At 42.5% G+C, this 24,281-nt stretch overlaps 1 protein-coding gene across 1 annotated transcript in view; it reads right to left on the bottom strand.

The window, feature by feature from the left end:
• LOC122557081 (sodium- and chloride-dependent neutral and basic amino acid transporter B(0+)-like) overlaps positions 1 to 24,281 on the bottom strand; it is a 56,798-nt gene that overhangs the window by 30,586 nt on the left and 1,931 nt on the right. The window contains exons 2-6 of the mRNA XM_043704371.2: positions 10,487 to 10,578; positions 10,088 to 10,241; positions 7,945 to 8,076; positions 2,617 to 2,784; positions 1,002 to 1,140 (exon numbers count right to left, since the gene is read on the bottom strand). Of these exons, the coding sequence (XP_043560306.2) occupies positions 1,002 to 1,140; positions 2,617 to 2,784; positions 7,945 to 8,076; positions 10,088 to 10,241; positions 10,487 to 10,558 (665 nt within the window). The 5' untranslated portion in view covers positions 10,559 to 10,578. The remainder of the gene's footprint in view (positions 1 to 1,001; positions 1,141 to 2,616; positions 2,785 to 7,944; positions 8,077 to 10,087; positions 10,242 to 10,486; positions 10,579 to 24,281) is intronic.

The following is a 24,281-nucleotide window of genomic DNA, read 5'->3' on the forward strand; positions in this document are numbered from 1 at the left end:
TCCTTATGAAGACATACATTGGAATTCATGACGACCTCACTCTGTCAATCAAACTGTGAACTGGCACCACATTGTAATAATGAATGGTTGTGAAATCAGCACCAATTCTGTTATGATAGCTCTCAATCCTATGTCAAGATCAAGTACATTTTTGTTAAGCAGTGTAGACAGTTTTGCTTCAATTATTTAGAGGGCATGTGTTTTTAATACCTTGAAAGATTGACTGATTTTCTTGACAATGGAGTTGACATATCCTTTTGAAAGACTTTATGCATTTCTTCCCACATTCAAGTCTAATTTTAACAATCCCAAAGGACAGTTGCCTCTCCAAAAGTACACCAAACCCCCCTAAGGGTGCCTAGGGAGCTTACCAAAAAGGCTAATTCACCTTTCTAAGGATACTCAAAAATTCCCCTAACTAGACTGAAGAGTATAAGTTGTGTTTTGATCGGTCCATGAGTCCATGAATCATATCAGGCCTGAGGCAGCTGTACCTTCGTAGATGCAGTTACCTCTCTGAAGTATGCCTATACAAATTGGAATGAGTCCCCATTAATCACCCTTGGCCCAAATCCCTGGTATGAAAAATGATAAGTGCCATATTCTAGGACAAGACTTCTGAATGTATGTCTCCATGAGCATTTTAATTACAATGGAATACCCACAATTCAATTCCCAGGTCGGCTACTTAAAGGGATAACTGGAATCATTCGATTTCAAGAAGAATCACTTTAATTAATGGATATAAATGGATAAGAGTGGTGAATATAGGTTTTGCTGCATAATTGAAAATATATGCATCCAGGAGAGTATAAGCTAAGGAATGGGCCTCTGTTGTTATATCATTTTGTAAGAGGTGTGCAATGTAAATTGTACCTCTAGCAATATCAAATAATTTTATGTCCATTAAATAAGGGCATTTACCAAACAACTATCTCAAGAGGAGTTACTGGCCCAGCTGTGCAGGTTTTAGGTGCAGCTCTCTGCAGCAATATACTTACTCCCAGTATTGCTCACTTGGACTCTGGTGAGGAATGGAGATTTCAGATCCATTCGGACAAGTTTCATTGTTTGTCTGCAGCCATGTTATATTAACGATTTCAAAATATCCATCATTCAGAGTGAGATTGCAGAGTGGGTCTAGGTTGCATAAAACTTGGTTTAGAATTACTCTTCATTAAGAACAAAGCAGTCACTTCTCATCAGATAATTAGGACTGGAGCTTCACCCTGACTGAATCAGCCTAATCCCTTTTATTATACTGCATCTCTAATAGTGTTTCCAAGATTTTGTCTACAGTTCAGGTAGTCAGATTATATCAAATTTAATCTCATTAATGCTGCAAGGAACTAAGATATTTTAAATGCTTTGTTTTATAATTTTCTGTGAACCATGCACATATTATTAATATTCTTTCTGGAATGTGGTTCTCGCAAGGCCCAAGAGATGTAACAATTGGGACTCTATCGATTTGGCTGAGTTACATCCCTCGCAATACAGGCACCTGCCCAAGTGAGCAAAGTGACCAGGCTGTTAACATTGTATGGGACAGTTTGCATGTCAGTACTTCCCAATATTTATACTAGAACTTGAACCCAGCAGATGTTCTGAGTATTTATGTATTGGAGTTGTTTTTAAATCAAATTCAGGCATAAGCACTTAATCTTTTATCATAAATGCACACATCCAAGGACCCTCTCCGAGAGACAAATAAGATGGTTTCTTCATTTCTAAGAGGTTTTGAAGACTAAAATGATGTGTTATTTTAATGCAAAGTGTCAGAAATAGAGACAATTTTTGCAAGACACTGAAAGAATGAGTGACAAAATCATGAGGAGATGGAAAACAGAAAGGTAGAATCTTATACAAACAGGAAAAGGATGAGATTCTGGCTGGGAAAAAACACAGAACCAAGTGTAAATGTGTGAAACACACAATAAACACAGTGTCGAAAGTAGGAGACAAACAGGCGAAAGACGAAATAAAGAGTTGAAAGCGTAAAAGATAAAATGAAACAATAAGCAAACAGGTATATACAGAAAAAGACATGCCAGTTTAAAGTAAAATGTTATCAGTATGCAACAGATTGGCACTCAAGCTAATTTACTTTCAATAAAGATTTAGACTATCCACAATCCTGAAAGCTCAAACACTCACACACGTAAAACATCATTATCCAACTTTGCTGCTGTAATATCAAAATGAAGATAGCCAGTGAAAGTACTGACAATATTTTCAATATATTGTCTAGCTATCGCCATTGTTAACAGCTAACGCAAGAATGCAACTTAAAAAAAAAGGTTTTGTGATTTACACATGAAAGAAGTGAAACTATCATTGTATTCTAACAGATGAAAGGCTTAACAGACAACCAATTTTTCAATGTATAATTTCAGTTACATCACACTGCAAATTTTTCCTATAAATTCTGTGTTACGATCGAGCCCTCCACTATCACCTGATGAAGGAGTGTGCTTCCAATGAAACCTGTTGGACTATAACCTGGTGTTGTGTGATTTTTAACTTTGGACAATATTTTCTTCCTTCTCCTTTTAAACAGAATGAACCATCAATAATCAGGGTCTACAATTCCCCCAGTAAATGTGAGCCTTGTACCTTTGGGAATCCTGCTGCATGTTTCATCTGCTCCCCACCAACTGAAGCAGTCTGCCCATGGCAGGGGCGATTGGAAGGAAGCAAACAGGTAGTACAGACTGTAGGCAAGGATGCATGAGTAAGAAATGTTGGCAAATGTCGATGAAAGCACCATTGTAATCCCCACACCTTAAAATAGAATGAAGGAAGACAAGTTAATTAAAGTACGTTAAATTATTCACTTCAAGCAGATTCAGCTGGATAACTAAGCAAATGTCTTTGTTTGGAATCAGTAAAACATGAATCTCTGCAATGCAATTTTGTTTTTATTATTTTCCTATATTCATTCGGCAACCTAGGCCCAAAGCGCACTTTTTAAGCCAGCTAGTTACAAACAAGATGCCACAATATTCCAGATACAAAAGATTTTTCAAAGCACCAGAAAACATCTGGCCCAGTTCATCACAAGTTTGCAGATCCAGTCAGGGAGAGGCTGGAGAAAATCCAAAGAATCAACCTCCATTTTTCTTATGATTCCAAGCTAAAATTCCATATATCGGACTTCTGTCCCTACCACGTACTGAAGAATGGCTTTTCAAAGTAATAAACTATATTCAGTTTCACCAAATCGGTGATAAAATGTCTCTCCCCAAACCTATTTTTGTTTTGATTCCTGACATGAACTCCATTCCTTAATCACTATTTCCACCTCTGGTTAATCTCTAAACCCGACTCGAAGTTTTAGCAAATTTGGATTTGTGCTTAAAGCTAAGATGAACTTCCTACCTGTCCCTCAATTCAAGGATGATGCTGACTTACAGTCATGTGTTTCAGTTCATAGATCTTCATATGAATGAGCAGACTAATTTTTAACTGACAGAACTTTGGACACAGGATAGGAGATCTTACAAGATAGTGGGATCTGCACTACAGATTGATTTCCCTTCCTTCACTGCAGCAGCTGACTCATTATTAACTCCAATGGACTCAAACCATAATACAGCATTTTTATTCATCATTCATGGGATTTTGACATCCCTGGCTAAGCCAGCATTCTTTGTGCATTCCTAAATAGCCTGGCGAAAGTGTGGTGAGCTGTCTTCTTAAACCACTGCAATGTCGAGACAGATTGTTGTTAGGGACAGCTCCCAACTAACATGGTATTCCTTTTGTCTCTCCTCATACTCAACTTTGGAAACCTTATGTGCCTTTTCTACTTCAATGTTCTGGTCTCTTACAAATGCAGTTCCAACATTCCAAAAGCACACTAACAAGCCTCCTCCTAAGGATACTGTTGCTAATCCTCCACAGATGAAACACTTTGCTTTTGTACAGGTGTCTCCTATCCCAAAAGTGGTTCCAATGCACTAAGACTTGGGGCGGCACAGTGGCTCAGTGGTTAGCACTGCTGCCTCACAGTGCCAGGGACTCGGGTTCAAATCTGGCCTCGGGCAACTGTCTGTGTGGGTTTCCTCTGAGTGCTCCAGTTTCCTCCCATAATCCAAAGATGTGCAGGTTAGATGAATTGGTCAAGATAAATTGCCCATAGCGTTAGGTGTATTAGTCGGGGGTAAATGTTGCGTCAGGAATGGGTCTGGGTGGGTTACTCTTCGGGGAGTCGATGTGGATTGTTGGGCCAAATGGCTTGTTTCCATACTATAGGGAATCTAATCTCAATTTTTAGCACTCCTGTCGTACTTAAAACACACACATTTCTCCCATCGCTTTGTACTACCTACCCTTTGATTTCACATAATACTTTGTACCATCTCCTTTCTCCCAGTATTAACCCCATCATCATTTAACCAGGCACCGTTGTGCAAAGACAAGTTATACCCATGTGTGGTACACAGTGCAATATTCCTGATCTTCTATACCAACTGACAGTGTGGGCATTGCCATGTGAGATATAGTATAGGTATAAATACTTCAATTCTTAAACCTTGTTTTGGACGTCATTTAAAATGCAAATGTTTTGCTTTTAAAATCTTGAATATGATGAATTTCTTAAACTGGTTTCAGATTTCTCCAATTCCTCATTAACTCATTCTGAGGTTCCAAAGGTGTTTCTCAGCTGTCCACATGAACATTTGTCATTCAATAATCTGAACAGTCAACATTATTTACAGTTTGATGCAAACAGGAACAAGTTGCCAAACTTTGCTGTCTTCCACTCATCAGATCAAACATAAGAATGCCAAACTTCAAAAAATTACAACAATTTATAGCACAGAAAGAAAACGATGCTGCTTGGTTGCCAACTCATCTCTGCTTGACCAAGGTGTTGCCATGGAGAAAGCAACAAGGAGTAATAAGGTGCTCCCTGAGTTCCCAGTTAATGCAAAAAAAGGGCACAACTTGAACATATTACTTTTGTTTGCAGAGAACAAGTCCTGTGTAAATATATATCTCCTTTAACAAGTGAAAGTTAGCCAGGTCACATGAACAACTGATTGTCTTGAATTAATTGTTAGGACAAACAAGGCAAGGAAGATATGACAAATGGTAGGACCCTGGCAAGTACTGAGGATCAGAGGGATTTTATTGTACATGCCCACTAAAGCCTTAAGGTATTAGGACAAGTGAATAAACTGGTTACGCTGGCATATGGCATTCTCACCTTGATTAGTTGAGGCATAGAGTATAAGACCAAAGAGGTTACGCTGGAACTGTACAAAACAGTTATAGCCACAGTTATAGTATTGCATGCAGTTCTGGAATCCACATTGTTGGAGGGATATGATAGCACGTGAGAGGGCACAGAGGAGATTTACCAAGATGTTGCCTCAGCTGGAGAGTTTCAGTTATGAAGAGTGATTGGACAGACTAGGGTTGTTTTCCTAAGAACAGAGGAATTTGAGAAGGAATAGGATTGAGATTTATAAAATTATGAGGGCATACATAGGGTAGACAGGAAGAAACTTCTCCCTCTGATGGAGGGATCAATGACCAGGGGCGTAGATTTAAGGTAAGGCAAAGAAGGTATAGAGGAGATGTGAGAAAAAAAAACTATTTCACTCAGAGGATGCTAAGGATCTGGAACTCACTGCCTGTAGGGAGAAGGCCTCATAATATCTAAGAAGTTTTTAGATGTGCACTTGAGGTGCCAAAAGATACAAGGCTATGGACTAAGTCATAGAGTCATAGCATAGAAAATAGGATTAGAATTCTTACAGTGTGGAGCAGGCCATTTGGCCCATCAAGTCCACACCGACCCTCTGAAGAGCATTCCCAGGCCCATCCCCCTACTCTAACCCCGTAACTCTGCATTTCCCATGGCTAACATACCTTGCAAGTACAACCCTGAACTCAACAGGGCAATTTAGCATTCCCAATCCATTTAACAGACACATCTTTGTAATATGGGAGGAAACCAGAGCACCCAGAGGAACCCACGCAGACATGGAGAGAACTTCACACAGTCGCCCGATGGTAGTATCGAACCGGATTCCCTGGCACTGTGGGGTTAATACTGGGAGAAAGGAGATGGTACAAAGTATTATGTGAAATCAAAGGGGTAGGTAGTACAAAGCGATGGGAGAAATATGTGTGTTTTAAGTATGACAGGAGTGCTAGAACTAGAATTAACAAGGATTAGTAGCTGTTTTTGACTGATGCAGACACAATGAGCCAAAGGGCTTTTTTCCTGTGCTGTAGATCCCTATGACTCTATGAGGCCATCTGTGAGTGCAGCCATTAGCACATTTTAGAGCAGTGCCCCTCCATCCAGCTGCACAACCTGGGACAACACTGACTTTGTAGAAGGAGGGAAAGGAAAGAAAAACCTTGCAAAGATCATGGGTGACACTGTACCATATTTAAATTCTTACATTTGCATAAACATATCTGTTTGTTTGAGTCTCTGCCTAGCCCCATTTGTGACTGTGTCTCTGGGAGGCTTAAGTTCACATCCATACAGAATGTACTATGGATCAATGTTTATGTCGACAGTCTCATGCATCATATGGAAGTGAAATGAACAAAATGTATACAAAGCAATGGGATCCAGTGGCAGCACTTCCCCTCTTGATCAACATCCTTATTCTTTTACTGACGTCTGTGTACAAAAATGTTGGTGTTGCATGAAGTGATCAATATTGTCGAAAGCAAGGAGTCGTACAGCACTGAGGGAGCCAATGCATTAGGAATTGAATTGGATTTATTGTCACATGTGCCGCAGCACAGTGAAAGGCTTTGTCCTGTGAGTAATACAGACAGATTTCATTGTTAAATAGCATAGATAAGTAAATAGTAGGTAAACAGCAGCAAAAACAAAAAAAAACACACAGGTACAGGCAAATGCTAAGAGCTTTTGAGTCCATTCAGTATTCTAACAACAGTAGAGTAGAAACTGTTTTGAAATGGATGACCAGGATTTATGAAATCTGTAGGCCCATGCCCTGTACAATGCATGGGTCCTTGTGTAATGTACTTGTCCTCTAAAGGGCCTTGCATTGGTGGGTCTTGCATGCCCCCTCCCTCAAAGATTGAGACACCTAACCAGTCCAACTACTATGAACTCTGGAGCATTTAGCTCAGTTCAAATGGTTTGTTCTCACTAGCTTAATATTAAATATACTTCCCAACTTAACACACCAGGGCTTGCCAATGAGAGGTGGCCAATAAATATTTGCTTTGCCAGCAAACTTCGAAGGGCCTGTACTGTGCTCTACTGTTCTATGTTCTATTAGTCAGAGACAGGGCGTAAATGGCTGTCACAAGGGACATAATTTTAAGGTGATTGAAGAAAGGTTCAGGGGAAATGTCAGAGGTAGGTTCTTTACACGGAGAGTGGTGAGTGCATGGAATGCACCATGGTGGTAGTAGAGTCAGATACATTAGTGACATTTAAGCGACACTTGGATAGGCACATTAAAGGATATATAGGTTAGTTTCATCTTAGAGTAGGATTAAAGGTCGACACAACATCAAGTGCCGAAAGGCCTGCACTGTGCTCTACTGTGCTGTACTGTTCTATGTTCGTGTATTCATAGTTAACCAAGAGAAATTTGTTAAAATCAATGGAAAGTATTTATCTATCTCCACCAATTCCATTCAATGGCTGATAAGTCACCAGTTGCATCAAAATCAAATGAGTTAAAAAAACACTCGGTCTCTTAATTAGCAACTCCTTTGGAAAAATTATAAAACCAATGAAATAGAAGACTGAGCATTCTCTTGATAGCTGGCCAAAACTACAAGAAAATAAAACAATTCACTCGTTGTTTCTATCTCATCATTGGACTTTTTAAAGTATACTATCAATCAGATTGCATGAAACTTTAATTATTAGTTATAATATACCATTTATTATCATAAATAAATAACATTTATTCAACAGATAGCCACCTTGTAATATTGGCATGGCTTTCCACACTGCAATGGGTCCGAGGCTGGCAAACTGCCCAAAGGAAGTTTCCAAGAAAAACATTGGTATCCCAGCGAATGTCAGCATGAGAATGTAGGGAATCAGAAATGCACCTGGAAAATATGGGAAAGGAAATGATATTTGATTGTAAAAGTGTTGGAATGATCACTTTATGTTTGCAGTTTTTTGATTGCTTCTTTATTCCAGACACACATTCAGACTGAAAGCTGGATTGCAGTGTGACTAACATCAAAAAACTCATAACTAGATGAAGCAATTGGGTTTAAAAAACACAGGTAACAATCATGTGTAAGAAAAATTGACAAGCGACTTTAACAGACAATGGGAAATGATGAATGCGTATTTAAATTAAGGTAATGTTAAAATAAAATTTTATTAAAGTTATGAATGAATACACCACTCATACATTCAATACAATGAAATAAATTTAAATGTCATCATTTAAGTACTTTGTTGAACACCCAAACAATGTAAGTAATATGGCTACAGCAACAGCTTTCTGCCCTGCATCTTGTTTGAGGAATTAAACAGATCAATTCATACTGACACAACAGCTAAATGGTGTAATTACAAGTTTACTCAGCAACCAAATACAAATCAACAAAACAAAAGAACCAGGTTTTTATTCAACTGCATTATGAATGAATGAAAAATACAACAGTCTACACTCCTTCAAGAGATACTTCTCTCTCTCTCTCCTTTCATATTCTCGCACACTGACACTGTCTGTGATGTTCAGTGATTTTTTTTAGGGGAAAACTTGCAAGCCAACCCAATATTGGCTTTCTATGAAATCTTCTCCTCTCAAATCCTGTCTCCCTTGCAGCATGAATCACACAGGCCTTGTATGCAGGTAGAAATGTTACTTGGATATCCCGGAGAGTCCAATTCTTTTCCATCTGGAAGTTGGGACAGTTACAATGTTTAAAAGACATTTGGATAAATACATAAATAGGAAAGGTTTGGAGATGTATGGGCCAAGCTCAGGCAGGCAGTATTAGTTTAGTTTGGGAATATGGTCGGTGTGGACTAGTTAGACCAAAGGGTCAGTTTCCATGCTGCATAATGCCATAACTCAATGAAAGGGACAACTGAAAGCAAAGTTGTTTACAAACTAATGTACTCAACACCTTCCTGGAAGGCTGGAGACTCAGAGTGTCACTGTGAGCACAGTCGCTGCTGCCATTGTCTGGAAGGTTAAAGAGCCTAATTCTAATCTGTATCAATCAATTAATCCAGGCTTACTATCAGGACAAGTTTGGGACAGGTCACTTGATCTTCATTCACCTGAAATTCAAGACACAGCCCTGATATAACCCATCTTATAATCGTCATAATGATTATTCTTTTCTGTTGTGTCTTTTCTTTTGCTCTTTCTTAATCCAATCCTTTTTATGTCTTGATTTCTTCTTCTGTATCTGTTTTGGTTTTGACTCCACCTATTTAAATGAATATTCCCTTTCTATGTTATTCAGTTTACTTCACAAACCTTCACTTTGATGACGAAGGAGATATCCCATTCCTTTCCCTGTTCATTCATATCCCACATTCCTGTTCCAGGTAATTATCAACTCAGTTTCAACCTGAAGGATAAGTTAACCAATTGTGGACGCTCTTAAATCATTTATTAACACATAGGATAGATAATTTTGATCAACCTGTTCAGATAAGTTATTGTACAATCTCTTGGCCCAAGGTATGGACACTACCACTGCACAACAAGAACCTTCCAGATTCCTTCCCACAGCACAATTTGGCCCAAATATTCTCTCCAACATGATTGTGGGAATGGTCAAGAAGTAAAGAATGGTATGCATTCAATGGTTACACTAACTAGCACACAAATGGTGACCTATAATTACCTAGATCTGTCTAGGTAATATTTACCAGGTTTACTTATGAAGTAAATAACAAGCTTTCTTTTGGTTTTCTAACTATTCCATTTATCAGGTTAAAATTTGAACTGATATCCTGCCTGCTCTCTTGGAAAGTACAAAAGATCTCATGATACTGATTGAGAAAGAGGTGTTTTCTTGCACATTTTCTGAAATTTTGTCGAGCCCTTCTGTTCCTTGCACTGTATTTTGGATTTATTTGTAGTACCTCCTCCATTTCTGTAAGCCAGGAAAGGAAATCGACAGACATTGCCCAGGCCCACAGCATAACCAATTATCGAGAGAAGATAGTCAGCCTTCGAGGACCAGTTACCTCGCTCCACATTCTCGTCACTTTCACCCACATGTTCAGTGGTGGTAGCCTGGGGAAAAGAGAGGAGATGGCCAACTCAGAAATCAGACTTTGTCCGAGTGAAATTGAATATAAAATTACGGTTTTCACCCACTACAGAAACATTGCATTGCACCACATTTTAAAAAAATTCTCAGTGGTTTGTGGAGATATTGACCCCACTAGAAAATCTCTTCAATTCGCAACAATCAAAATCTTGAAAATCATCTCAAGAGTTTACATGAATGAATTCCCATCTTTTACAAAAAGACTCACCGTGTCTTCTGGAAGATGTGTTTCATGGTCATTCTTTAAGAATCCAGTTAAAGCCAACTCTCGCTGGTGCATCTTTAGATCTTTGATTTATTCTGCAGTTTAAAGAGGGTTTAGAGTTTAATATGAAGAGGTTTTACTCAAGATGAAGGATGGCAAAACTTTCTGGCTGTCACAGACAGCTCCTTTTTTGAGGTATTTGAGGCGTTGGAGGGGAGTTCCTCGAATTCCAGGAGCAGCTATTACTGTTTTATATGCTGTTGCATTGTTTTAGATCTTTGAAGAGAAAAAAGTTAAAACAACAACACTTTTGAAAAGGAGAGGAACAGACGAAGGCAGCACATGGTGAGGCATGGAGAGGAGAGAGAGAGAGAGAGAAGAGAGAGAGAAACCCGCACTGCTAACTGACACAGCAATGAACCTGTGCAGTTACTGCCTTTGCTGTTTGAATTCATGTATCACTGGACATGAGAGTGCGTGTGAGAAAATTAACAAACAGTGAAATTCACCACTAATCTGGAGGAACCTATTTGGGAGAGGTCACAGCACAGAAACAGATAAGTGAATGTTTTTAAGTGTGGCCTTACAGCAAGTCTGCAGGAGTGAGTAGAGTGGGTTCTTTCTTGATTATATGTTTTATTGAGATACATATTGAGGGACCAGCAGGAGGTCATGGTACACATTGAAACCAATTACATAGAAAGGCAAAAGAATGAGATTCTGAAGGGAGAATATAGTGAGTTAGGCAGGAATTTAAAAAGGGGATCCTCGAGAGTAGTAATATCTCGATAACTCCAGGTGTTGTGAGCTAGTGAGGGTAGGAATAGAGGATAGAGCAGATGAATACATGGCTTAGGAGCTGGTGTATGGGAGAAGAATTCACATTTTTGAATCATTGGAATCTCTTCTTGAGTAGAAATGACCTTTACAAGAAGAACGGATTGCACCTGAATTGGAAGGTGACTAATACACTGGCAGGGAGATTTGCGAGAGCTGCTCAGGAGGATTTAAACTATTAAGATGAGGGGGGTGGGATCCAGGGAGATAGTGAGTAAAGAGATCAATCTGAGACTCGTACAGTTGAGAACAGAAGGAAGTCAAACAGTCAGGGCAGGCAGGAACAAAGCAGAGAAGAAGGTAGAACTGATAAATTAAACTGCATTTCTTTCAATGCAAGAGGTCTAACAGGGAAGGTGGATGAACTCCTGGCATGGTTCGGAACATGGAACTGCGATATCATAGCAATTACAGACATGTGGCTCAGGGATGGACAGGACTAGCAGCTTAATGTTCGAGGATACACGAAAGACAGAAAAGGAGGCAATAGAGATGGGGGAGTGGCATCTTTGGTAAGGGATGGCATTGCAGCCATACTGAGGGAGGATATTCCTTGAAATACATCGAGGAAAGCTACTTAGGTTGAACGGAGAAATATGAAAGGGATGAGTACCTTACTTGTATTGTATTATAGACCCCCTAGTAGTCAGAGGGAAATTGAAAAACAGATTTGTAAGGAGATCTCAGTTATCTGTAAGGATAATAGGGTAGTTATGGTAGGGGATTTTAACTTTTCAAACATAGACTGGGACTGCCATAGTGTTAAGGGTTGAGGTGGTGAGAAATTTGTTAAGTGTGTACAAGAAACTTTTCTGATTCAGTGTGTGGATGTATCTACTGGAGAAAGTGCAAAGTTGGCCTACTCTTGGGAGATAAGGCAGGGCAGGTGACTGAGGTGTCAGTAGAGGAGCACTTTGGGGCCAGCGACCATAATTCTATTAGTTTTAAAATAGTGATGGAAAAGGATACACCAGATCTAAAAGGTGAAGTTCTAAGTTGGAATTGGCTAATTTTGATGGTATTAGGCAAGAACTTTCAAAAGCTGATTGGGGGCAGATGTTCACAGGTAAAGGAACGGCTGGAAAATGGGAAGCCTTCAGAAATGAAATAACGAGAGTCGAGTGACAGTATATTCCTGTTAGGGTGAAAGGAAATGCTGGTAGGTGTAGGGAATGCTGGATGACAAAAGAAATTGATGGCTTGGTTAAGAAAAAGAAGAAAGCATATGTCAGGTATGGACAGGATAGATCAAATGAATCCTTAGAAGCATATAAAGGCAGTAGGGGCATACTTAAGAGGGAAATCAGGAGGGCAAAAAGTGGACATGAGATAGCTTTGGCAAATGGAGATAAGGAGAATCCAAAGGATTTTTACAAATGCATTCAGGACAAAAGAGTAACTAGAGAGAGAATAGGGCTCCTCAAAGATCAGCAAAGCAGCCTTTGTGTGGAGCCGTAGGAGATGGGGGAGTTACTAAACGAGTATTTTGCATCAGTGTTTACTGTGAAAAAGGACATGGAACGTATAGAATGTCAGGAAATAGATGGTGACATCTTGAAAAATGTCCATAATGCAGAAGTGCTGGATATCTTGAAAAGTGGATCAATCCCCAGGACCTGATCAGTTGTACCCTAGAACTCTGTGGGAAGCTAGAGAAGTGATTGCTGGGCCCCTTGCTGAGGTATTTGTATCATCAATAGTCACAGGTGAGGTACCAGAAGACAGGAGGTTGGCTAACGTGGTTCCACTGTTTACGAAGGGTGATAAGGACAAGCCAGGGAATGGTAGACCAGTGAGCCTGACATCTGTGATGGAGGGAATCCTGAGGGAAAGGATGTACATGTATTTGGAAAGGCAAGGACCAATTAGGGTTAGTCAACATGGCTTTGTGCATGGGAAATCATGTCTCACAAACTTGATAGAGTTTTTTGAAGAAGTAACAAAGAGGATTGATGAGGGCAGAGTGGTGGACATGATCTATGTGGACTTCAGTAATGCATTCGATAAGGGTCTCCATGGGAAACTGGTTAGCAAGGTTAGATCTCATGGAATAGAGGGAGAACTAGCCATTTGTTTACAGAACTGGCTTGAAGGTAGAAGACAGAGGGTGGTGGTGGAGGGTTGTTTTTCAGACTGGAGGACTGTGACCAGTGGAGTGCCACAAGGATCGGTGCTGGGTCCACTATTTTTCAACAATTATATAAATGATTTTGTTGTGAGCAGAAGAGGTATAATTAGTAAGTTTGCAGATGACACCAAAATTGGAGGTGTAGTGGACGGCGAAGAAGGTTACCTCAGTTTACAATGGGATCTTGATCCAATGGGTCAATGGGCTGAGATGTGGCAGATGGAGTTTAATTTAGATAAATGTGAGGTGCTGCATTTGGAAAAGCAAATCTAGCAGGACTTATACACTTAATGGTAAGGTCCTGGGGAGTGTTGCTAAACAAAGAGACCTTGGAGTGCAGGTTCATAGCTCCTTGAAAATGGAGTCGCAGGTAGATAGGATAGTGAAGAAGGCATTTGGTATGCTTTCCTTTATTGGTCAGAGTATTGAGTACAGGAGTTGATAGGTCACGTTGTGGCTGTACAGGACATTGGTTAGGCCACTTTTGGAGTATTGCCTCCAATTCTGGTCTCCTTCCTATCAGAAGGATATTGTGAAACTTGAAAGGGTTCAGAAAGATTTACAAGGATGTTGCCTCTGTTGGAGGATTTGAGCTAGAGGGAGAGGTTGAATAGGCTCAGGCTGTTTTCCCTGGAACATCGGAGGCTGAGGCGTGACCTTATAGAGGTTTATAAAATCATGAGGGGGCATGGATAGGATAAATAGACAAAGTCTCTTCCCTGGAGTTGGGGAGTCCAGAACTAGAGGGCAGAGGTTTAGGGTGAGAGAGGAAACATATAAAAGAGACCTAAGGGGTAACCTTTGCCTGCAGAGGGTGGTACCAGAGGGAACTGCCAGAGGAAGTGGTGGAGACTAGTACAATTGCAACATTTAAAAGGCATCTGGATGGGTATATGAATAGGAAGGGTTTAGAGCGATATGGGGCGGGTGCTGGCAGGTGGGACCAGATTGGGTTGGGATATCTGGTTGGTGTGGACAAGTTGGATCGAAGTGTCTGTTTCCATGTTGTACATCTCTACGACTTGCAGTCTGAAACAGAGTTCAAGAAAAGTACAAAGCTCAATAAGTATTCCACATGTGATCAAAAAAGAGCACAGCTCAAGTTTCATGCATCTATGTTATATCGAAGGTGAAAGAATAGGTGAAGCCATTGTTCAAAACTTCCTGTTGGTAGTTGCATGCCAGTTTGAGAATACTCAGCATTAAACTGCAGTTATTCTACATCAATATTGTGGAGGAGCCAGTGTTGAACTGGGGAGGACAAAGTTAAAAAATCACACACCACCAGTTTATTGTCCAACAGGTTTACTTGGAAGCACTAGCTTTCGGACCGCTGTTCCTTCATCGGGAGAGGAAGAGGGAGAAGGAGAGGAGGAAGGGGAGGGGGAGGGAATGTGTCTGCATGTGAGTGTGACCGAGTGTGTGTTTGTGTGTGTGAATGCTTGGCAAAGTGTCTGTGTGTGTTTGAGTGTGATGAAGTTTCAGCCTCTGACAGGGTGTGTGCGTAGGTGAGAGTGTGGGGGTTGTTTGTGTGTGTGTGTGTGTGTGAGAGACAGAGAGAGAGAGAGGGATCACCTGTAGTGTCACCTGAGGCTATCCTGATGGGTACCAAAATTGGCTATCAGACTCTGCTCAGTCACTCTGCGTTGTTGTGTATCCCGAAGTCCGCCTTGGAGGATGGTCACCCGAAGATCTGAAGCCGATAGTCCCTGACTGGGAGGGAACACCCATGTCTGGTGATTGTTATGTGGTGTTCATTCATCCTTTGTTGTAGCATCTGGCTGGTTTCACCAGCCTCAGGGCATCCTTGCCTGCAACATTCGAGATAGACAACATTGGTCAAGTCACATGAGTACCTGCAGCATACGTGATGGGTGGTGTCCCCACATGTAACGGTGGTATGCATGTCGACATTCTGACATGTCTTGCAGTGGTTGCCGTGACAGGGTTGTATGGTGTTGTGGCCGATGTTGTCCTGAAAGCTGGGCAGTTTGCTGCAAGCAATGATCTGTTTAAGGTTTGGCGGTTGCTTAAAGGCAAGAAATGGAGGCATAGGGAAGGTCTTGGCGAGGTGCTCATCATCATCGATAACATGTTGCAGGCTGCGAAGAACATGGCGTAATTTCTCCACACCTGGGAAGTACTGGAAAATGAAGGGTACCCTATTGGTTGCATCCTGTGTCGGTCTCCTGAGGAGGCCATTCCGGTTTCTCACTGTGGCACGTCAGAACTAGCGATCGATGAATTGAGCATCATATCCTGTTCATCCTTGAGCACCTTCAGGTGTCTCTCATGTTCCTCCTCATCTGAACAGATCCTATGTATGCGTGGGTCTTGTCTGTAGGGGATGGCTGTTTTGATATGTTTAGGTTGGAAGCTTGGAAATACAGCATCATGAGGTTATCTGTGGGTTTGAGGTAGAGTGAGGTACTGAGGTGCCCACACATGTCCAAGAATGAGACAGAAACTAAAGAGTAGTCCATGTTATGTCTGATGGTGGGAAGAATCTTGATATCACTGTGCAGTTGTTTCATTGACTCCTCGCCATAAGTCCAGAGGAAGAAAATGTCATCAATATGTCTGATTTATAGTGCTGGTTGGAGGTCCTGTCCAGCAAAGAAGTATTGTTTGAACTTATGCATGAAAATGTTGGCAGATTGGGGTGCAAATTTGGTCCCCATAGCCGTTCCATGTACCTGGATGAAGAACTGGTTGTCAAAGGTGAAAGCGTTGTGGACGAGGATGAAGCGGATGAGTTGTAGGCTGGGTGCTCGGAGATTGGCAGTTGTTGGTATTAAGTATTGAGGCTGCTACAGCAATGCTGTCATCATGGGGGATGCTGGTGTACATTGCAAAACGTCCATTGTGACAAGGAATATTCCCAGTTCGACGAGCCCGTGGGTGCTGAGTTTCTGTGAGAAATCTGTAGTGTTGTGACAGAAGCTGGGGGTCCCCAGGACAATGGATTTCACAATGCCCTTAAACTGAGCCAGAAAGGTTCTCACATAGGGTCTCATTGCTTGATACGATGGGATGTCCAGGTGCATTGGCATTGTGTATCTTTGGAAGGCAGTAGAAGTCCCCTACGCGAGATGTACATGGGATGAGAGCATGTAGGGACCTTTGAAGGACTGTTCTATTCTGAATGATGATGGCTCCTCCTTTATCTGTTAGTTGGATAACAATGTTGCAATTGGTTTTGAGAGCATGGATGGCAGTGCGTTGTGATCGGCTCTACCTTGTGGGTGCGGCTGATGAATCTGGCATTCACGCAATTCCTGACGGTTTCAGCATACATGTCAAACCCAGGGCAGCAGCTCTCCAGAGGGATCCAACTCAACTCCTTCTTTGATCGCTCCACTATGGATCTCTTTGATTACTGTTCGGGTTCGTTGGTTGGGACCACTGCTGACATCTTGGAAGAATTCCCAGAATCTCCTTCGTCTGATGAATTCTTCCTTGTCTGTTGCAAGGCCAATAGGGTCCATTTTGCTGGTGGGGCAGAAATTGAGCCCGTGGCTGAGAACTTCAATCTCTTCCGATTGAAGAGTGTGGTCTGATAAGTTGACAATCGATTTCCCTGTCGTGATAACATTTTCAACTGTAGTGCCAGGGGAGGCTTGGCTATTGCTGGTTTGATGCCAAATTTCTCTAGTTTCTTGTTCTTGGTGCTCATGTACGTGGTGTAGTCCTACCTCCTTGTCTGCTTGGCACTACTGCGTAACTGTACTGCTGTGTCTTGATCACAAGCTGAGAGTGTGGACTCTATCTTGATTTCAAGGTTATGGCGCCTGCTGTAGAGTTCAGGGCAAGAGATGACTGAGGAGTTTGCGAGAGGTGTAACAGCAAAGTCTCTCAGCATAGTCTGTGTTGTAGGTCGACTTGAGTGGGCTTGTCATCTATAATCGTTTTGGGATATTTCCTGCTTTCTTGCATTTCTGCCGAAACTTGCTGCCTGTGTTCATGTGCGCGATCTTCTTGGAGATCCTCTCTACTTTGAGCCGGCAGTTAGTGATGGTGATGGTAGCCATGATGTGGAGAAGCCAAGTTAAAAAATCACAACAACAACTGGCTTGACACCAAATGAATCGTTCAATGGGACAGCACCAAGTGGAATTCCATCAATCATGGCCTTGCTGAAGCAAAACTCGATATATTTATTAAATTTTGGACTTCCAACAACTAAATGTTGGAGTTCATTTTAATATCAGAGTTTGAAACTTTGTTTTGATCCCATTCTATTAAGATTATCTTCTCCAATTGCACTGAGTCTATACATTTTGATTACACCGAGACATGGTGCTCCAGTTACAACAAGACCCTCTGCTCAAGTTTAATGGAGACCCTCTGCTCCAGTTTAATGGAGACCCTCTGCTCCAGCTTAATGGAGACCCTCTGCTCCAGTTACATGAGCAACATTCCAAGAATAATTAATAAAGCCAATGTGGGATTATGTAGCCGCGTGCTTTACATTCATCTCTTGGTTGTGTTTAACCAAACTTCAGGTGAGCATTTACATCGTTTGACTAAACCTTCCGATTCGCTAGGAAGAGCCAGTTTGGTTATATGTTCAGCTAAAAGTAAATTTGCCAGCATAAAAGTGGTTTATTTAGCCCATTCTCTGGGACATGGCAAAACAGCCTCTGGAGAAGTGAAAGAAAGAGCTATATTGATTTATTTCAACTACACTATGCTCCACCAGCCAGACTTTTGCCAGCTGACTCAACATAGAGTTAATTTGTATCTTTTTAATTTCATTTTCACAATGAACTTACTCAACTCTTGTTTCACCATCTGCAAATCTAGCCATTGTGCCTTTGATTTCCTCAACTCACAAATTACAAAAAGTTGGAAACCAGCATAGATCGCTGCAGGACCCGACTCATCAGATTCTGCTAATCTGAATAAGACCCATTTATTAACAGTCTCTATTTTTTGATAGCCAGCCACTCTTCAATCCATGCTCCATTACTCCTACATCATAGGAACATAAGCAATAGGAGCAGCAGTAACTTGTTTGGACATTAATTTTGCACAACTATTCCCCAAGATCATGCTCATCTCCACCAGGCCTTAACACCTTTTCAACACCAGCTACCCATTGGCCTCAACTTTTCAATATTTCCAAAATCTACCTACTACCGCTTTAAGTGCTTAACCCAAGTTATTTGAGTTGCAAGACATTGATGCCAGCATGTTTTAATCAAAGGCCATCCCAACTGAACAGCTCTCTCGTTTGCCAGAACTAGTGACAATGTCCCATAAATTGATACCCATTTCTTTCATACAAATGTTCGAGCAATACATTTACTTTGCTAATCTGATTTACCTTATGCTAATTTGCACTCAGATAGTAATTCTGAGATTCTTAGCTTTGTGGCACTGCTTTTTTAAAAATTCAGCTCTGAGTTGCTCATAATTCCTCAGCGGAACCTCCTTCCCAGTCCTTACTGTGTCATTGGTACCTGCATGGACTGTGGTGCTTGAAATCTTTCTCTCCCTTTACAAGTTCCTCATCAACCCAGAGGAGATGTCCTTCAATTTGGTACCAGGTAGACAACACAACCTTTAAGACTCTCTGCCTTGGCTGCAAACAGCAGTGTTAATTCCCCTAACTATGTTATCCCATATTAGTCTTACATTTCACTTCTCTATCTCCCTGCCTCTCACCCCAACACAGTACTGCAGTTTGCTCATTCTACCTGCACTCTGTGCCTTTGTCCACATGCATAGCAAGAACCTCATACTGGTTGAAGAAAGGTAGAAGGTGACTCCAAAGTTAAATTCTGGATACCAATACCTGTCTTACCACCACTGCCCTTCTCACACAGATCTGATCTCCCAGTCTGCTTCACAGCGATGCTGACCTGCTGCACACTCCTCTCAGTCTGCTTCACTATTTTTATTTCAAAAATATACTGTAGTCATAAAAAAGATCTTTTATACACATCCATAGAAACAAATGCAGTTTGGTTCTCTACAGTAGCATATCAAGGAAATAAACAAACATTTTGACTCTATCCAAACAAACTAAAGGTATCTCTTACTTGAACAAAACTATATTTGCATGTAGCTGAAAATGTGTTGCTGGAAAAGCACAGCAGGTCAGGCAGCATCCAAGGAACAGGAGAATCAACGTTTCGGGCATAAGCCCTTCTTTAGGAATGAGGAAAGTGTGTCCAGCAGGCTAAGATAAAAGGTAGGGAGGAGGGACTTGGGGGAGGGGCGTTGGAAATGCGATAGGTGGAAGGAGGTCAAGGTGAGGGTGATAGGCTGGATTGGGGTGGGGGCGGAGAGGTCAGGAAGAAGATTGCAGGTTAGGAAGGCGGTGCTGAGTTCGAGGGATTTGACTGAGACAAGATGGGGGGAGGGGAAATGAGGAAACTGGAGAAATCTGAGTTCATCCCTTGTGGTTGGAGGGTTCCTAGGCGGAAGATGAGGTGCTCTTCCTCCAACCATTGTGTTACTATGGTCTGGCGATGGAGGAGTCCAAGGATCTGCACGTCCTTGGTGGAGTGGGAGGGGGAGTTGAAGTGTTGAGCCACGGGGTGGTTGGGTTGGTTTGTCCGGGTGTCCCAGAGGTGTTCTCTGAAACGTTCCGCAAGTAGGCAGCCTGTCTCCCCAATATAGAGGAGGCCACATCGGGTGCAGCGGATGCAATAAGTGATGTGCGTGGAGGTGCAGGTGAATTTGTGGTGGATATGGCCCCTTGGGGCCTTGGAGGGAAGTAAGGGGGGAGGTGTGGGCGCAAGTTTTACATTTCTTGCGGTTGCAGGGGAAGGTGCCGGGATTGGAGGTTGGGTTGGTGGGGGTGTGTGGACCTGACGAGGGAGTCACGGAGGGAGTGGTCTTTTCAGAACGCTGACAGGGGAGGGGAGGGAAATATATCCCTGGTGGTGGGATCCGTTTGGAGGTGGCGGAAATGACGCGGATGATACGCTGTATATGGAGATTGGTGGGGTGGTAGGTGAGGACCAGTGGGGTTCTGTCCTGGTGGCGGTTGGAGGGGCGGGGCTCAAGGGCGGAGGAGCGGGAAGTGGAGGAGATGCGGTGGAGGGCATCGTCGACCATGTCTGGGGGGAAATTGCGGTCTTTGAAGAAGGAGGCCATCTGGGTTGTACGGTTTTGGAACTGGTCCTCCTGGGAGCAGATGCAGCGCTGACGAAGGAATTGGGAATATTGCGGCGGAGACGAAGGAATTGGGAATATTGTGGCGGAGACGAAGGAATTGGGAATATAGACTGTGACACCACTTCCAAGCAGCGCATTCCAAACCTGAACTGGGCACGGTGGCTAGGTTCAATTCCACCTTCAGGCCTCTGTCTGCGTGTAGTTTACACATTCTCCATGTCTGCGTGCATTTCCACCGGGTGCTCTGGTTTCCTTCCACAGTCCAAAGATGTGCAGGTTAGGTAAATTGTCCATAGTGTCCAGGGATATGTAGATTAGGTGGATTAACCATGGGGAATACAGGGTTACATAGCAGTTGAGGCACCAGGAAGGTCCGATACCTGAACAGACCCCAATTTTAACTTCCACAGAAAGACCTCAGACAGCAGTCTTTCCCTACTTCACCTTGGCAGCAGAAGCCCCAAGCTGTACTGGATCCCTCAGCCCTGGACCTTGATATATGCTAGTCTTTTCCACTCAATCAAGGTCAACACCTTGTTCTGGAAGACCAGCAAGTTTCAGACAGACAAAAGAGCATCCTCCATCAAGTTGATATTTCTCCAGGTACAGTCAATGTTTGTCTACTTGTGTGTCCCGACAGACCATACAGCAGAGTCCTGCATTGCAGCACTGCTCAGAACAAACCTCAACAAATTTGTTACACACCCCTCCCAGTCTGCTTCATTGTGATATTGACTTGCTATGCACCCCTGCCAGACTGCTTCATAATGATTTTGACATGATGTGTTTGCTTCCCAGTAAGACACATGAGCTCTTACTTTACTTAGTAATCTTACACGTGAACATTCGTCAAATGCCCTCCAAATCTAAATACATCATATCAACTGATTGCACTTTATCTAAACTGCGTTACTTGTTTAAAGATTTCCAATAATTTGGTTACACACAATTTTCCTTTCATAAAATATGCTGACATTTCCGAATTTCTTTGGGTTTTGCCAGATGCCCAGTTTTAACCTCCTCATTGATCGGTTCTAACTCCTCATGACAGACTTCAAGCTAACTGCCTACAGTTGCTGTGTTTTTTTTTTGCCTCCCTTCCTTCTGAAAGAAGTTATGTTGGTCACTTTCATTCTGGGGGACCCTCTGCAGGATCTAATGCACTTTGGAAAATTAGCACTAACTCACCGACTCAACACAGACAATTACTACAAACCGACCAACTCCCACAGCTACCTAGATTACACCTCCTCCCACCCTGCCCCCTGTAAAAACGCCATCCCGTATTCCCAATCCCTTCGCCTCCGCTGCATCTGTTCCCAGGAGGACCGCAATTTCCCCTCCGATGTGGTTGACGATGCTCTCCACCACATCTCCTCCACTTCCCGCACCTTCGCCCTTGAACCCCGCCCCTCCAATCACCACCAGGACAGAACCCCATTTCTCCTCACCTTCCACCCCACCAACCTTTGGATACATCGTATTGTCCTACGTCATTTCCGCCACCTCCAAACAGACCCCACCACCAGGGATATATTTCCCTCCCCACCCCTATCAGCGTTCCGGAGAGACCACTCCCTCCGTGACTCCCTCATCAGGTCCACACCCCCCACCAACCCAACCTCCACTCCCGGCACCTTCCCCTGCAACCACAAGAAATGCAAAACTTGCGCCCACACCTCCCCCCTCACCTCCCTCCAAGGCCTCAATGGATCCTTCCATATCCATCGCAAATTCACCTGCACCTCCACACACATCATTTACTGTATCTGCTGCACCTGATGTGGTCTCCTCTACATTGGGGAGACAGGCCGCCTACTTGCGGAATGTTTCAGGGAACACCTCTGGGACACCCGCACCAACCAACCCAACCACCCCGTGGCTGAACACTTTAACTCACCCTCCCACTCCGCCAAGGACATGCAGGTCCTTGGCCTCCTCCATCGCCAGACCCTGACCACATGACGCCTGGAGGAAGAGCGCCTCATCTTCCGCCTAGGAACCCTCCAACTACACGGGATGAATGTAGATTTCTCCAGCTTCCTCATTTCCCCTCCCCCCCACCTTATCTCAGTCCCAACCCCCGGATTCAGCACCGCCCTCTTGACCTGCAATCTTCTTCCCGACCTCTCCACCCCCACCCTCTATCCGTCCTATCACCCTCCCCTCACCTCCGTCCCAGCACCCCTCCCCCAAATTCCCCCCCACTCCTCCCCCACCTTTTATCTCAGCCCGCATGGCACACCAGCCTCATTCCTGAAGAAGGGCTTATGCCCGAAACATCGATACTCCTGCTCCTCGAATGCTGCCTGGCCTGCTGCGCTTTTCCAGCACCACACTTTTCAACTCTGGTCTCCAGCATCTGCAGTCCTCACTTTCTCCAACTAGCTCATTACATTCTCTTTTAAGAACCGAGGACACAGTCAGAGTCATAGAGATGTATAGCATGGCAACAAATCCCTCGGTCCAACTCGTCCATGCCGACCAGATATCCCAAACCAATCTAGTCCCATCTGCCAACAGCTGGCCCATATCCCTCCAAACCCTTCCTATTCATATACCCATCCAAATGCCTATTAAATGTTGCAATTGTACCAGCATCCACCACTTCCTCTGGCAGCTCATTCCATACATGTACCACCCTCTGCGTGAAAAAGTTGCCCCTTAGGTCTCTTTCATATCTTTCCCCTCTCACCTTAAACCTCTGCCCTCTTGATCTGGACTCCCCAACCCTAGGGAAAAGACTTTGCCTATTTTGTCAGTCATCAGCTCCATCAGTTTGCTCAACACTGCTTTCCTACTGAAAATAATCTCACTATGTTTCTCTCTACCTTCAATTTTATGATATAAAGGTATGGCTAAGATGCTTTTGGTATCCTCTATATTGAAGACAGAAGCAAAATATCTGTCATCTATATTTTATTTAATAAATTCCCATTCTTCTTGAGAATCAACACTCACTTACTTACTCTTTTCCATTGTAGACAGCAAGAATTACAAATGTATCTGTTTTCACATTTCTAGCTAACTTCCTCTCATGTCCTAATTTATTTCACCTGAATAATCTTTTAGTCATCCTCTGCCTTTGCTTGGATACAGAATCAGCCACTTATCTTTCCACAGAGTTCCTTAATACCCTTCTTTAGTTAACTACATTATGAATACTCTTTTTCCATATGTTCTGAAATATGCCTTTAAAATGTCTCCCTCTGCTTCTTCACTGATGTAACTCCTATCCCAATAACCCAGTTCACTTCAGCTAAGACAGTTTTCAATTGCATATAGTTATCTTTCTTTACTTAACTTTGAGATACTGTTTCTAGGCTGACTATTCTCCCTTACAAACCTTTTTTAAAGTTAAATCATACTGTGGTTGTTGTACCTAGAAATGTCATCTCTCTGTGGCCAGTATTCCATCATGTCACATTACATAATGATAAATCTTTACAGCATGCTCTCTGGTTGGTTCCAGAATGTAACCTCTTAAGAAATTACTTTGAAAGTATTAAATATATTATTGCCAATAAGACTATTCCAGTTTAAATTAAGACAAAAACCTTTGTAATTGCCATTCTGTTATCACAAACACACAATCTTTTCTCATGTCTGCTCCCTTCCACAGTATAGTCAGTATTTAGGATCTGTAGGCCACTTTTGTTAGGAATTGATTTCCCTAATATTCATCATCTGCATCCAAACTGA

Source organism: Chiloscyllium plagiosum, unplaced genomic scaffold (assembly GCF_037043375.1).
Source record: "Chiloscyllium plagiosum isolate Xiang-an unplaced genomic scaffold, Cpla_swu_hap1 HiC_scaffold_11, whole genome shotgun sequence".
Classification (NCBI taxonomy): Eukaryota; Metazoa; Chordata; class Chondrichthyes; order Orectolobiformes; family Hemiscylliidae; genus Chiloscyllium; species Chiloscyllium plagiosum.